The sequence below is a fragment of the Sparus aurata genome, chromosome 5 (assembly GCF_900880675.1).
Source record: "Sparus aurata chromosome 5, fSpaAur1.1, whole genome shotgun sequence".
Classification (NCBI taxonomy): Eukaryota; Metazoa; Chordata; class Actinopteri; order Spariformes; family Sparidae; genus Sparus; species Sparus aurata.
Window position 1 is genome coordinate 25,221,661 of NC_044191.1, and position 14,832 is coordinate 25,236,492.

Below are 14,832 nucleotides of genomic sequence, written 5' to 3' on the forward strand. Positions count from 1 at the left end.
CAATTGTCTTTAATCAAAAAGAGGAATTTAAATTGATGATCAGCCACCCCATGCACAATATTTTTTTTGGTAAAATAAAATATCTGACGGACTGCACTGAGCTGGAGTAATTCTAATATTTTAAACTTAATAAGTATAGAGACAAAATAACACTAGGGAGGAAGGACTGAAGGAAGGAAGACAGTTGTTTTTCACACCGAACAATCATCTTTTCACACACACGATCTTCGGCTGGTACGCACACAACATTAACGCATGTACACTGTGACCTTTCAGTGCAGCTGCCTGGGAAGGCTGCACACACACCTACAGGAAAGCCGGGAGCTGCAACACGACGCCTCCAAGAGCGATTTAAACGTTTAAACCTACCGTAAATGGGTTTATCATCTCTTCAGGAGTCATTTTCGTCGCTCCCGTTTACCTCGACCGATTGTTGTGGATGGATTATATTATTTTCGTCTCACCAAGAAGCCTTTCGACGCCCAGTCAGCAGCGGCAGCCATAGCTCCGTCATTGACGCTGGAGGTTAGTGCTCTCGTCATCTGCGGACTGCCATTTCACCAGCTAGCTTAGCCAGCAGCAAGCTAACCGGCTTGGCTAGCGCTGTGTGCAAGCTAGTGGTGAATATACTAGCACGATGCTAATGTGATTCTACCGGCAGTGTTGCGTTTTAAATGTTTCTACCGTGGAAGCGTTGATTTCTTTTCCTAATTATTAGGGGATAGTTGGGTGATGTGGTATTTGGGAGTTACGTTATTAACAGTTAACTTTAGCTAACGTTTTAGGCAAATTGGCAGAATGTTGTGGATTAGTAGTTAAATTACGTCAATTCAACAGCGGCGGTGTTGAGGAATATCTGTGAGTGTTTTCCTAACTTCTAATATTGATTTTAGAGAATCTGTTGATTAAAGCAAATGAAAATTGAGCAGATGACCGGATTTGTTATGTCATATCTGTCAGAAAAGTAGCTTGTGTGAAGCTGTACCGTGGTTGTGTTGTTACATAATACTAAGCCAGCATGCTGTCCCGTTGTGCTCATGCTAATGTTAGCTCTATCACATTAAACCATTCACAAGTCGGCCACTTACAAAACACGACGCCTGTCATCTGTATACTGAGAAGGAGCTTGTGTTTGTGTGTTTGATTGGACGGATGTTGTCCATATTCTGCTTTCTGTATTTTTCCAGTCAGCCTGTTGCGGCGCTGAAGGAGTGAATTGCAATCGGATACCTGCATGTTCTCACCCTGTCCCTCTCTCTGTGTCCGTGTCTGTCCCAACAGAATATTGTAATCTGCCCCTGCAATGGCCGTCTTTAGTCACCAGGTGCTCTTTGCAGTCACAAGATCGAGGTAAGTGAATTGCACTAGTATAACCAGAACCCCCGCAGTGCAAAGCCGTCTGTATCCCTCAAACGCACAACTTGTTCTCCTCACAAAACTCCGTGGTAGTAATTACATGCTCTTGACTGCAGTCTCGGCTGTGTTGAAGGAGAGGCAAAATGACAGACTGTCTCTGTTTACATAATGTCTGCTGCAGTAAAGCCTGTTCAATGTATCCCATGACTCCGATCACCCGTCAGAGGTTAACCTACTATAGACTTGTGATGCAAGATCAGAAACTGGGCTACAAGAGAAAAACCCAGTGTTATTACCAGAAAGCTCAGTTTGAACCCGATAGCCCTGCGTCGTCCTCACTTTTACCACCCTAAACTTTCATGACCACTGCAAGTAGAGTTGTCAGATTGTGGTACTTTTTTTTTTTTTTTTTTACTTAATCTACTTGGGCAACATGGTGATGTATACCAATTTGTGAACTGTCAGATAATTTGCCATCAATACAAGATTCAACTTGACTACAACTACTCAACTACTCTGATTTAAGAGCCTGACAGAGACTCTGATATTCTGACACCGATATTCTGATATCTGTTCACATATTTTTGCAATTATCCCTCAAAAATAATTTTCAAGCACTTTCAACCTGAATATATTTATAATAGTAGGATACAAATCAACAATAAACTTCACTTTCCATATTGACATCAATGCTTTGAAATGGTAAACTGACTGTGAATTTAAAAAATACAAATTAACCCAAGTACATTTAAAATCTCTATAAAAACAAATCTTGGTGCATATGATATATCTGTGATAGACCAATATCGGCTGATGATATCAGTCAACCAATATATGTGTAGGGCGCTATTAAGTTTATATATGTTGTCATAGAATATATCTATATTTCAAGCTTGTAAACTAGTACATATGGAAGTAAACAATGCAGGATTTACATTTTTCAGTGTATACATTAGTCTTTGAAATCTACTGATGTATACACAAAAAAATGTAAATCCTGCGTTGTTTACTGTGTATACGTTAGTCTTTGAAATCTGCTGGCTTTGATGTATAGTTTTGTTTTACTGACTTGTAAACACTTTACTGATGCTCACACTGAATGAGGTGGTACTTTGTCTACTCAGCTAGTTGATCATTACAGTGACATAGGAGGAACATTTGGTAGCTTATCTTAAAGCTGCCTAAAAGGCAATGGCAGACCTTTATCTAGTTATCTTGTGATAGGATGAGATAACCTGCTAAAGGTCTGAGTAACAAAACGCTGACATTAAACTAAATTTTAAGTGAAGTGAACAATGTGCAGGAGTTTTTTCCTGATTATGTCAGACCCAGGTCTTCTCTTGCGCACCTGTCAATCCACAGGTGTGCAAAAGCTGTACTCTGTCAATACACTAAATTATTACAATGAAAAAAATAACAATTAACTGATGAAGAAATTAATTTTACTTGCTGCCTTTATAGTGATTACTTTGACATAGTTACCTGATAAACACCAGCAAGTGTGTAACTAAGGTGCAGAAAGAACATTTTGGCTTAGGGCTAGTGTTAGAGTTGTGAATGCCCAGATTTTATTAGCCAGCCAATAGATTGGTGAGTGAAGCATATCTACCAGTCCCTTGCATATATTAGCAACCAAATGGTATTCATATTCTTTTATTGGGCAGTTTATATTTTTGATTAATAGAATAATCACACAGTTAAAAAAATGTCATAAATGATGAAAACTGCCTAGAAGTTACCTAAGAGTCTATTAGGGCTTTAACTCAAATTGTTTTCCATTATCATTTAACATGCAGATCATTTCTTTACTTTTTAATAAATCAATAATTTGGTCAATAAAACTAGTCGGAAAATAGTGAAAATGCAGAGCTGAAGGATGTGTCTTGTTAAGTCCAACTACTAAACCAAACCCAAAAATATCTAATTTCTTTCAGATAAAAACAGGTAAAAAGCTGAATATCCTCTCATTGGAGAAGCCATAACGAGAGATTATTATCAAGTATTAATATTTATACTAAAGAAATGACATCAACTATTAATTGTTATCCAAATTAAAATCCAATGGTCTTCACTTTACGATAACAAGAAACATGAGAAGCTGTCACTAGACATTATTTGGCACTCTGCCTTTGTATTTTTATTAACTGATTGATGGTCAAAATTTTCCTCGTGCACTTTTGAGTACTTTTATATTCTTTCCTCACAAACATTCTCTTGCTCAGTATTATATAAAACTTAACCAGTTTTTCTTGTCTCTGTCAACAGGGGATCGTATTTGTTATCAAAGAGGCAAAGCTGCTCCTCTCTTTCTTCCAAAGCCTATCTCCACATAGACCCTCCTCGTCACGTCTCGTCCTCGCTCACACTCAGGCACTCCCGCTATGGCTACTCTCACTGTTACAGAGGCCACGCCCTCAGCCGCGGCCACAACTCCGCCCTACTCGCTCGCTCTCTACACAGCTCAGGTGCTTGGCTCCAAGACATAAAGCAGGAGGACACTAAGGCCTCTGCAGCTGCAACCCAGGATGCTTCTACGGGAGCAAAAACGGACTCTGTGGTTGCTGCATCTCAGTCCCAACCTCCCCCAGCACCTGCTCCGGCGGCCACCTCCACCACCACAGCGGCTGCAGCCCCTCCGGTGCAAGAGAGGGCGGTCTTGAAAAAACCTCTGTATCAAAGGATTGTGGATGAGTTGAAGCATTACTACAATGGCTTCCGGTTACTCGGCATCGACATCAACATTGCAGGCAGGATGGTGTGGAGGCTGCTTCATGGACAGCTGCTCTCACGCAGGGAGAGGAGAAGGGTAAGAGAAGCTGTGTATGTCTTGTGTTTGAGAGAATGGTGAAATGATGATAAAGAATAGTAGCAAATATAGTAGTGCTTTTCACATGTTTATCTGTCCAAAACAAATCTGATATAGTAAAGGCTCCCCCATCAAAACTAGTAAAAGTACAAGTAGGATTTTTAGGAATTCACAATATATATCAGCCGCAGTGATGGGGAAATGTATATAATCGGCTATATATTGGTATTGGTGAAATTTTAGCTGATAAATGGAACTGATGATATGAATCCAAATTGCTTACATTGACTAAACACGCACAGCATCGCCAATACAGTAGATGACAGTATGCACCATTTAAAGTTGGTTTGTGATCTGCTGATAGACACAGCAGCTTATGCCATTAACCTGCTGCACTAGAGAACCACAATTGTCATCACTTGTGGGTAGTAGTAGGAGGACAACATGACTACAATATACAATGTATGTTCATTTTCAAAAGATGATAAACAGGTAATCATTGGTAACTGCTTACACTAAATATTACGTATTGTGCATCCATAGTTTTTTTGTTTTGTTTGTTTATTTAAAATGTATAATCATCCGACCAGAGGAAACATCAAAAATTAGATCAGTCTGACTGAATTTGAATGAATCTGTTAAGAGTGTCTTCCATCAAACCTACTAGTTTCTATTGCCAATGTGCCTGAATGTGACTGTGCACACAGAGCACTTTTGATTCAATTCATGCTGTAGTTTTTCATGAGATCTCATTAAGGTTTTTACCAAATAACTATCTTTCCCAAACTTGTCTCTAATGAATTTGAAATGTTTGTTCTTTTTTGCCTCAGTCTCCTGCATTGATCTTATATTGCCCTCAGGTCACAGCAGCATGTCTGTCTGGTTCCTTTACAATCGTCTGGTTTATTTTCTGTCATTACAAAAGACTCCGCTTTGGTATTAGTCTTCCTGCTTCCTCTCCTCTGTCACTCTTTCTCTGGGTTGTTATCAGTAAATCACTGAGTAATGTTTTATAGCTTTTACGATTTGTTTGACAGCTTCACACCCTCACATGTCAATAAGGAATGTGTACTCTGTGTTCCCGAAGTTGCATCCAATGTGAGCGTTAGCAGGTATGCAGTTGTGTGGTACAGCGATTAGACAAACCTGTGAGTGATGAACAGATTTAAGTGTGTCCGTCTGCAGACCAGTTTAATGTTGGACGGAGCTGAGTAGACCAGTGTCATTGTTCACTGACCTGCAGAGAACAATGACAGAGTTAGAACTCCTTATAATCCTGAAATAGATTAGTCTGTCTGTCAATCTGTGACATTAATCCAGAAGACATTCAGTTCTGGTGTGAGTCTGTACGTCTGTAGTCTTTTTGTTGAGAAATTTTGTAGGGTCATTGTTACACTAATACACAGACTATTGGTTGTTGCATACGTGCACTACTGTGTGTAGTATTTTACCATAAAGCATCAATTGTATCATTTTTTATTTATCATTTATTGATTCACTGAAAACTAATTGAAAAATACTTTAATCACTGATTAATAGTTCAAGACTTTTTTCAAACAAATCCAGAACGTTACTTACACATTAGGATTTGTTGATTTTCTTCATCTTATGTGATGTAGATGAACAATATTTATGTTTTGGACTGTGGTCTGATAAAAGCCTATAGGTAAAGATGCCACCTTTTGTGGTTGGAAACCATTTTAAACAAAACATTCAATCAAAAGAAACATTTTTGATTAAAAATGTGTAACTGTAGTAGATTACAAATGCATTTAGTAAAAATTGGGATTCTTATTAGGATTACAGTACAAAAAAACTTAAATATTTACAGTTCTACAGTGCAAGTTATATTACTTGTCTTTATTTGAATCTTTGATGTTGAAGTGATCCAAAAGTAAAGTAATCAAGTTACATAACTTCAATATGTTGATGCTTGAATTAGTTTACTGAATACATGATTAATAACTGTATTTTGATTATCAAAATTATGGAATATATGTAGAGTGAGAGTCTTCATCAAACATCTTCACTACTTCCTCCATGTCTCGTTACTCTCTGGTCAACCCAGACTCTCGGTAGTGTTGTCAGTCCAGCTTTATCTTATATTTATTCATTTATTTTTATTTCAAGATGACCAGCATCTCTTCAGCTGACATGTGACAAAGTGCTGGCTATCGTTTTACCTGCTTTACTTTATTTTCACTGTTTAATTGCTCTCAATGTCAGTGTCAGAAATATCTGAAATTGTCAGTAATTTACTTGCCTAGCCTGCTAAATGTGCATTTGGTCAGTTATGAAACATCAATCTCATGATGTGGTCAGCTGAACTAGTCTTGTTAATACGAGTGAAATTGGCTGTACTGAAAGGTTATACCTGAGCTCTTCCTGAAGAATATCTATGCAACTTTCAAATGAGCATTCGAAAAAGAACATACTGTTACTGCATGTCTATCTGACGGATGGTGCACATGCAAACCTCAGTGACCCAAGCTGTGCACATGCCATGGTAAAACTATATTGTGGCTATTTTAGAAGATGACTGGCAGAGCTTCGGTACACGTGGAATGGATCTTACATGCACGCTCACCTTCACTGGCATTATTACTGGCTCATGTTACCGTCCACATTTTTAAAATTGGTGTTGTTTTTCTTTGTGTTTACAGCTGATGAGAACCTGCGCTGACCTCTTCCGTCTGGTGCCCTTCATGGTCTTTATCATCGTTCCTTTCATGGAGTTCCTTCTTCCCGTCTTCCTCAAACTTTTCCCTGAGATGTTGCCTTCCACTTTTGAGACAGAGTCCAAAAAGGCATGTGTTCATGTACACACAGACACACACGCCCTGCCGCCTGCATGACCCCATGACGGGCTTCATATGATTATGTAACTATTCAGATATGGCAGTGGCTGCTGTACTAAGTACCTCTGGCTTTGTGGGCAGCTGACTTTATCTAATCCAGGCAATTTACTTTGGAAGCTATATCAACACGGTCCCCAAACCTGCAAAAAGCTTCGCGAAAGAATAAACCAGTGATGTGGCATTCCTTTTTATGAGCATTTATTCCCTTGAAAAATAAGAAGCAGCAGGTTTATGTGCTTGGTCCAGTTGACTTGTCAACTTTGATGTGTCCTGGTTGTACTGGAGCACGGCTGAGTGATTCACAGATATGTTCTCATGCTGCTGGACAGCACAGAGTTGACCAGGACATAAGAAGGGGAAAAAACAGCATGTTGGTATATTAGATTGCAGTATATAGTGTGTAAAACAAGGTGGGAGATACCAGAGAGAAATGTAAAATTTGAAAATTATAGGAAAATATAAGGCTTGTGGCTTAATAATCCAGACAGTCTTTTGTCTCATGTTTATTCTTAGCAGTCTCCTCTTTAAATTGTGAAAATCTCTGTGGGAGCACCAAACCCTCACCAAAAATATTACTGGTTTTAGTTCCAGGCATGTTAAAGTAAGCAGCAAAACATAGTGCTCTTGACGAAGCTATAATAGTATGTTGCTGGAAAACATCATAATTAACTGCAACTGTTGTCAAAGTGTTTGTGAAGTCCACAGCATTTATTTACTTGAGTATGGAGACAGTGACTACATCTTTTTAAATAAAAATAATGAACTACCACAATAAAAAGTTTTTATGTAATCACAGTGTCGTCGAGTGGAGAACCCAGAGAGTTATGACTGTTTTAACTGTATTTTAGTGCATTTAACGGTGGTTGTATTAGATTTATTTTTTTTCTTTTAACTAACCTGTTTGCTCTCCCTTTCCTTCATGCAGGAGGAGAAGCAGAAGAAAGGTCTGGCGGCTAAGCTGGAACTGGCCAAGTTTCTCCAAGAGACCATTGCTGAGATGGCTCGAAGGAACAAAGCAAAAGCTCAGACAGAAGATGAGACGCAGCGCTTCTCCACATATGTGCAGAAGGTAAAGTACAGCCTAACATCTTGCGTTTACCAAAAGAGAATAGCAGCCCAGAGGCACATTTTTCTTTTACAGCAATGTCCATGATTTTTATTGTTGTTCTGTTTCTTCTGTACTTTGCTTTGACTAAGGGTTGACTGTTGCCTGCTGAGTGTCTCAAGTCTAAGTTGGAATCTGAGATGCATGGGGTCATCTATAATTTATAAAAAAAATAACATTAATGAGGGAGAAGGGTTTTGAGTGAGGAAGCAAAGCATCTCTTAATTTGTCAAACCTGAAATGCTGTAGTTTTGAATTTAGTATTAATAGAAAAGTAGGTAATAGATGGTTTTTAACTTCAGATTTGATTATTCCAAATAAGGTGTACAAGATGTATACTTGGTCTGGTCTGGAATAGGACATTTGCTCAGCCTGGTTTCTCTGTGTCTTATCAGGTTCGGGGCACAGGTGAGCAGCCCACAACGAAGGACATCGTCCGGTTCTCAAAGCTGTTTGAGGATGAGCTGACCCTGGAGCACCTGGAGCGCCCCCAGCTCGTGGCTCTGTGTAAGCTGTTGGAGCTGCAGCCCATCGGCACAAACAACTTGCTGCGTTTTCAGCTGATGATGCAACTCAGAACCATCAAGTCAGATGATGAGGTGAGATAGAGGACTAGCAGTCGGTAGGTCATAAGAGGTTGTGAAACTAGAAAGAGTCAGGCTTGTTTTAGCCCTTTTTTTTTTTTTTTTTTTAACTGCTGATGTCAATTCATGCTATGTGGTTAGATCAACAACTTGCAGATAGTTTAAACTGGCCTCTGTTATCCATCATAGGAAAACAGAGGTTATCCTGTTTTTTTTGCTGCCTTATTGACACTACTCGAAGTTCACTGTCTTAATCGAGCTAACTCGACGTTTGAATGCGTGTATCTTTCTCATGCATGTGCAGCAGTTTTTTTGACTTCCCTCTCTATTTCTTCACAGATGATTGCAGCAGAGGGTGTGGCAGCAATGAGTGTGTCAGAACTACAGGCAGCATGTCGTAGTCGAGGTATGAGGTCTCTTGGTCTCACCACTGACCAGCTACGGCAGCAGCTGCAGCAGGTGAGCAACTAAATGTTAAATAAAAAAAGGACATTTATATTTATAATAATTTGTTGACAGAAACAAAATCCTGGTTTCATAAAATGTTGATTCCCCACATTAACATAACCAGAGGCTGAAATTACTTGCAATGAAAGACTTGTCATTGTTCCCCATGTAATAAATGTTCCTCTCCATCTAGTGGCTGGACCTGCACCTAAAGGAGAACGTTCCTCCGTCACTGCTGCTGCTCTCCAGAGCCATGTACCTGACTGACCTCAAACCAAAACCACCCGTCATCCCCCCTGTTCCCAAACTCGAGGTTCGACCTTTGCAGTTTACATAAAGTCTTACATGCTGCACCATTTTGTATTCTCTTGAATGTACAGATTAGAGAAAGTTGAATACAGCTTAACATTGCAGTTGGTATATAGGTCGCTGATGTTTGTTGGCACGTTCAGTGTTTGCTCTCCTTATGAAAACAAGCTGTTTCATAACTATTTAAGATGGAGCTAGGTCTGCCAATTTACAAGTGACAAAATACCCACATATATTTTGTTTACATCATATATGGCAGAGGAAAGTGCCAAATCTGAACATGTGAAAAGCTGGAACAAGTTGATGTTTGGCCTTTTTTGCATTGGAAAGTACTAAAACGATTAATCAATTATCAATATAAATGCTGACAAATGGAGCTGCTGAATGAGCAATAGAGCAGGAAGTCTTTTATGGGATGTGAACTTCTTATGAGGTGTTTTGTTTTTATTTTTGCAGAAAGCTACTCCTCCTCCAGCGGAAAATACAGGAGCAAACACGACCTCAGTCAGTACTGACATGTTGACGGACCCTGCCCTCATCATCAAAGACAGACCGGTCAGTGCACTGCTGCCTTTAGACATGTACCAGAGTAGCAAAGCAAATAGTTAGTGTCTCCAAAGTGCTGAAAGATTAAGTACTGATCTTTATTTATCGATTTAAGACAATCCTCGGAGTGCTTACAGTGTACAGCAATACAACATCATGAGAAGATTGATAACGCTAGATGTGTACAACAGCACTACAGTCATCAGCTGATAAGCTTAGCTAAGCAAAAAGATTAGAATTGTGGAATCGATAGCCTGGCTGTCTCCACCAGCAACACAATCCACCTGCTAGTATCTCTTAAAGCTCACTAATTAACACCTTTCTATCTCATTTATGTAATCCATATCGCTTTTTACAGGCTGGAATTTGTACTCATTAAGCACCATTTTGGTGTTACTTCCTGGTTCCAGTCTTTTTGTTCAGCTCAGCTAACCACCTGCTGGCTGTAGCTTCACATTGATATCAGTCTGCTCATCTAACTCTCAGCAAGAAAGTCCCAAAATGTCACAATTATTTCTTTAGGCTGTTTAAACTGCACATATCCATCAGATTGTCTAAAAAAGGCCTTGTCACAAAGCTGAAATAAAATCTTTGGAGATGTTTTTTTCCAGGACAGCAGCTGGCAGGCAGTTTAATCAATGTAAAAATGATAGCAAAGAATACACTTATTTAGCATGTGACATTTCTAGAGGGGCCAATCGTACAGAAATCATCCTTCAAGGCCCCTCATCTTATATGTATTTATATCTGTGTGTTGTAGGTGGAGGAGATGAGAGACAAGGCTCCTGTGGTGTCCGACAAACCTCTGACTCCTGCGGAAGTCCTTCAGGTGAGCACTCAGTGTTCCTTGTTCCTGTGGAGTCCACAGAAACCAGTATAGGATTTAATGCTACACAGGGTTTCATAATCCAGTTAGTTCTTCCTGACTTTGATCTTTCCCACATGACATGCTAATCTCTCACAGCGGGACTCAGCTGCTATTCTTGAAAACCAGCTATTCTGCTTCATAGTGAAACTTTAATACTGTAGACAAAGAATGGATACTGGTTGTCAATGTTTAGTTCAGATTTTTAGAAATGATGATTAGACGTTTGAGAATAATCCTCACAAATACAAAAAGCCACTGGCAAAGTTGTAGCTGAACATCTCAAGTTAATCTGTGTGAGGTTTAAAAATAGCTGATAAATATAGACCTATCAGTGTCATGCGTGCTTCCAAGTGTTTTTTTTAAACCAAGAAGTCATTTGAAGAAGTGCTACATGACATCTAAACACGTTTTAAAGCCCCTGCGTGTCATATTTTTTGGCGTGATTGTAGCATCTTTAAAATAAACTGATACCGCATGTTTTAGTTTTTAGAAAAATGCCACAAGACACTTGTCTCGTTTTAAGACTGCTGGGATTGTCTGTTATGTAGCTGTTTTGATGTCACTTTCGTTCAACTCAAAGTGTAAACCAGCAGTGTGGGACTTCTACATATAAATGAAAGTCGGGCACATTCAAGCCCTCGCCAAACAAGTTTGCGCAATCCTGATCTCACTCTTTGTCCCATGATTTGTCACTTACTGGCTGGGAGCCTTAAAATAAAGGCAACATAAAAAAATGAAATTAGTTTCATGAAACCTTCAATGAATCCAAAACATTTCCTATGTTAAATTATGGACATTGAAATTAAACTAAGCTCTGTGACACCTTTCATAGGCTAAAGCAGCAACAGAGGTCTCCCAGAAGAGCAAGATGAGTGCCAACGGCGTGTAAAGAGGAGCAGGAGCCCATGGACTGAAGTAGGGGATGGACTGACACAGCCCTGTGTCCTCGGGGAGGAAAGGTCTGCTGTGTCTTCTGCTTCATCTCAGCAGCTGCTTCTCCGTACCCTCGACCCTCTGCTTTCACATTGTTACACTCCGTTCTCTGTAACTCTCCGTCAGAGCTGGACAAACCCGCCTGAAATTTCACTGGACTGGCAGACAGCTGGTGGTGTGATTCAGCTGGACCTCATGTCCTGTAAATGAAGCCCAAACCGCCCATCCTGGTCAACCGTCTGTTTGACGGTGTCTCCTTACAGTCTAGACGGTCTCCTCCTTCTCCTCCTCCTGTAAATTTGTAAATATCCTGTATATTTCTGTCTCTGTTAGCAGTTTTATTTTGTTTTATTTGAATAACTTTTTGTTGATGTTCAGGATATGAGAGAAGTCATGAATTCTTCAGTTATAGTTCGCTGAACTTTTTGGTTCGGTAGTGTTCCCACCTTTATCTTTGTTTAATAAGCAGGACCATGCTGACGTGCTGAATCAGATGCCAAAAGACGCCACATTCTGAACCTGCGTTTTACTAGAATTAAACGGTTCAGTCAAAATGTCTTTGTTTTCGTCAGCTGGCGTTACAGCAGGTCTGGACTGGCCCTGCTTCTGAACAGGGTGGACATAGCGTAGCTGCTTGCTGCTGTAATTAGCAAACAAAGACTGGTATATTATTGAGAGAGAGGTCACTCCTTCAACCTAGAGGTGACTGTGGTAAAGTGCAGCCTGTCTCCACTGGTAAGCCACTGAATGGACAATCTGTATAAAAGAAATTGCAGATTTTATTTGCATATACAATGTATGTGTTGTGTTTAACACTATGATGCTACAATGTCTTTAAACTGAAAAGAGAAAATACTTGATTTTTTTCCCAAAAAGATATATTATTAACATGTGGGAGAAGCAACAAATGAGATTACTGTTATTATTTTGGCATTGTGGCACTAAAAAAAATGTCAAATGTATAGCATTATAACAGACTCCCCTAGCTTCATTAAGCGCTCATAAATATAGACCCTAAAAGCTGTTAATGGAAGGTTTGCCACTTAAATGTGTACTGTATAAATTCAGTTTTGTGCATATTTAGCAATGTTTAAGATTTTGTAACCCTCCCACTACATTTGGCATTCTTGGAGTAACATTCATTCATTTCAGATGTATGAATGTCTGTCTCCTCAGCATTTTTTCGTCATTGAAATCTATCATAGAAGTGGACTCCATTAATAAATTATACTTTTTAAGCAGGCAGATTGCTAATGAAGATTTATATTATTGGTTTTTACATATGTGCCTAAGGTTAAATGGCGGTTGTGTTTGCATTTTTCATCAGAGAGCAGATTTTCTATATTGTACCGCTTGTCCGTTTGTTCTCTGGTTTGATCATTCACCTCAGTGTGTTTAAAGCGCCCAGTTGCACCTTTTCTCTTAGTGGAATGTCTCCTTTTCCCTTCACCATTTGATCTATGTATCAATCCAAATCCAAATAAATCCTTTTCCTTTAATCACCAGTGTTGATGCTGATGAAGAAGCACCTTTTCTATCAGCTCTGCACTCGTGGTGGGAATACAGGACATTTTTTAAAAAGAATCATAAAGGCTGGTTTGTGCTCTGCTGCCATATTGTGTATATAAAAATACAAAACAAAAAAACATCCAAGATTCTGAGACGGCACTCTGAGTAGATGTTAACTGATTGAGGCAACTTTTAAAGCAGTTGGGGCTTGTTAACAAAACAAGTGTCCCTGAGCTGTTGAGGAAAATGTGGCATGTTGATGTTGAGCTGATCTGATGCAAGGTTTTCTGACACATTTGATGCCTCGTGATGTCTATTACATGATTAAAGGATTGACCAGCAATCAAATAATGGGAATCACTTGATTGGTTTCATGTTTCTGCTGTGCCTCTGAGACCCAAAAGATGTTGTAGTTTTTTGCCCCCATTTATCAGACAGGATGCATTCTTCTGCGTCCACAGATATGACATTTTTTCCTGAGTAAAATTCCTTGTGTCACCTTTTGAAAAAGTGTTTGTTTCCATGTCATTCATCAGCATCATTGTGTGGGTGTGTGTTTGCGTCTGGAAATTATTACTACCTACTGCTATCACGAATTTTGTTGGTACATCACTGCCATCATGATGCGTCTCATCTTCAGATTCTTTTAGTTCAGAATTGCACTGCTGTCCAGTTACCTCCTCACCCTGCCCACATTTATGCATCTCTTTTGTTTCATGGCAAATGAGTGTTGGGATGATGAAAAAAAGCATTCACATGATTAAAATCATGAAACCCTTTACAGTCATGTCTGATCTCTTTGTTGACAATACCTGTGAAACCCCAGTTATTCAATTATTCTGTGAAGACCACCATCGTTTCCTATATTTAACCACTATTTTAAGTATGTATTTTCATGACCAGCAGATGGCACCGTCTGCATCCAAAAATTCATGCCTTGGTCACATTTCCATTTTAGGGCATTTAGCCAATGCGTCTTACAGTTATTCATACATACACTGATGGTGCTGCCTGCCTTGCAAGGTGCCGACCAGCACATCAGGAGCAGTTTGGGTTTCACTTCAACATGCAGACCAGGGTATTGAACCAGCGACCTTCCGATAACAAGATGCTGACTCTACCCCTGAGCTCCAGCCGCCCACAGCTAGATTTAAGGGGGGTTGTGGTGCATTACAACAAAATAGCATTTAAAAAAAAAAATAGTTTAAATGATAAGTTTGGACTTGATGAAAACAGATAATACTTCACAGAACACTTCAATGAAACTTTGTATTCATTGATACATGAAAACTTAGGCCATACTAAAAAAAAAAAAAAAAGCTTTTATTCAACAACTTGCTAGTCTCCAATGGTTGCATCTGGTTGTGGTGGCATTCAAGTAGTTGATTCACCATCTGCTGCAGATATTTGACCTTTCTCTGTTTCAGCCAGACACACCTGGCAGACATCCGCACTCTACTGAGAACTCTCTGCTTGTTTTAGGTGTTTTGGTGTTTTACAGGTGACAAAAT

At 39.4% G+C, this 14,832-nt stretch overlaps 1 protein-coding gene across 1 annotated transcript; it reads left to right on the forward strand.

The window, feature by feature from the left end:
• The first annotated feature begins 260 nt into the window (after positions 1-260).
• Positions 261-14,102, forward strand: letm2 (leucine zipper-EF-hand containing transmembrane protein 2). Its single transcript, XM_030417534.1, has 11 exons — positions 261-525; positions 1,282-1,350; positions 3,622-4,162; positions 6,826-6,969; positions 7,946-8,089; positions 8,521-8,724; positions 9,049-9,168; positions 9,350-9,469; positions 9,922-10,020; positions 10,772-10,840; positions 11,712-14,102. Exons 2-11 carry the CDS (start codon positions 1,304-1,306, stop codon positions 11,766-11,768), a joined length of 1,545 nt encoding a protein of 514 aa, XP_030273394.1. The 5' UTR covers positions 261-525; positions 1,282-1,303; the 3' UTR covers positions 11,769-14,102.
• Positions 14,103-14,832: the final 730 nt, after the last annotated feature.

Bases quoted from the DNA above. Each gene is read 5' to 3' on its own strand.
- letm2 (XM_030417534.1), top strand. From the start codon at position 1,304: ATGGCCGTCTTTAGTCACCAGGTGCTCTTTGCAGTCACAAGATCGAG. The intron at 8,725-9,048 runs GTGAGATAGAGG...ATTTCTTCACAG, and splicing joins CCATCAAGTCAGATGATGAG to ATGATTGCAGCAGAGGGTGT. The intron at 10,841-11,711 runs GTGAGCACTCAG...CACCTTTCATAG, and splicing joins CTCCTGCGGAAGTCCTTCAG to GCTAAAGCAGCAACAGAGGT.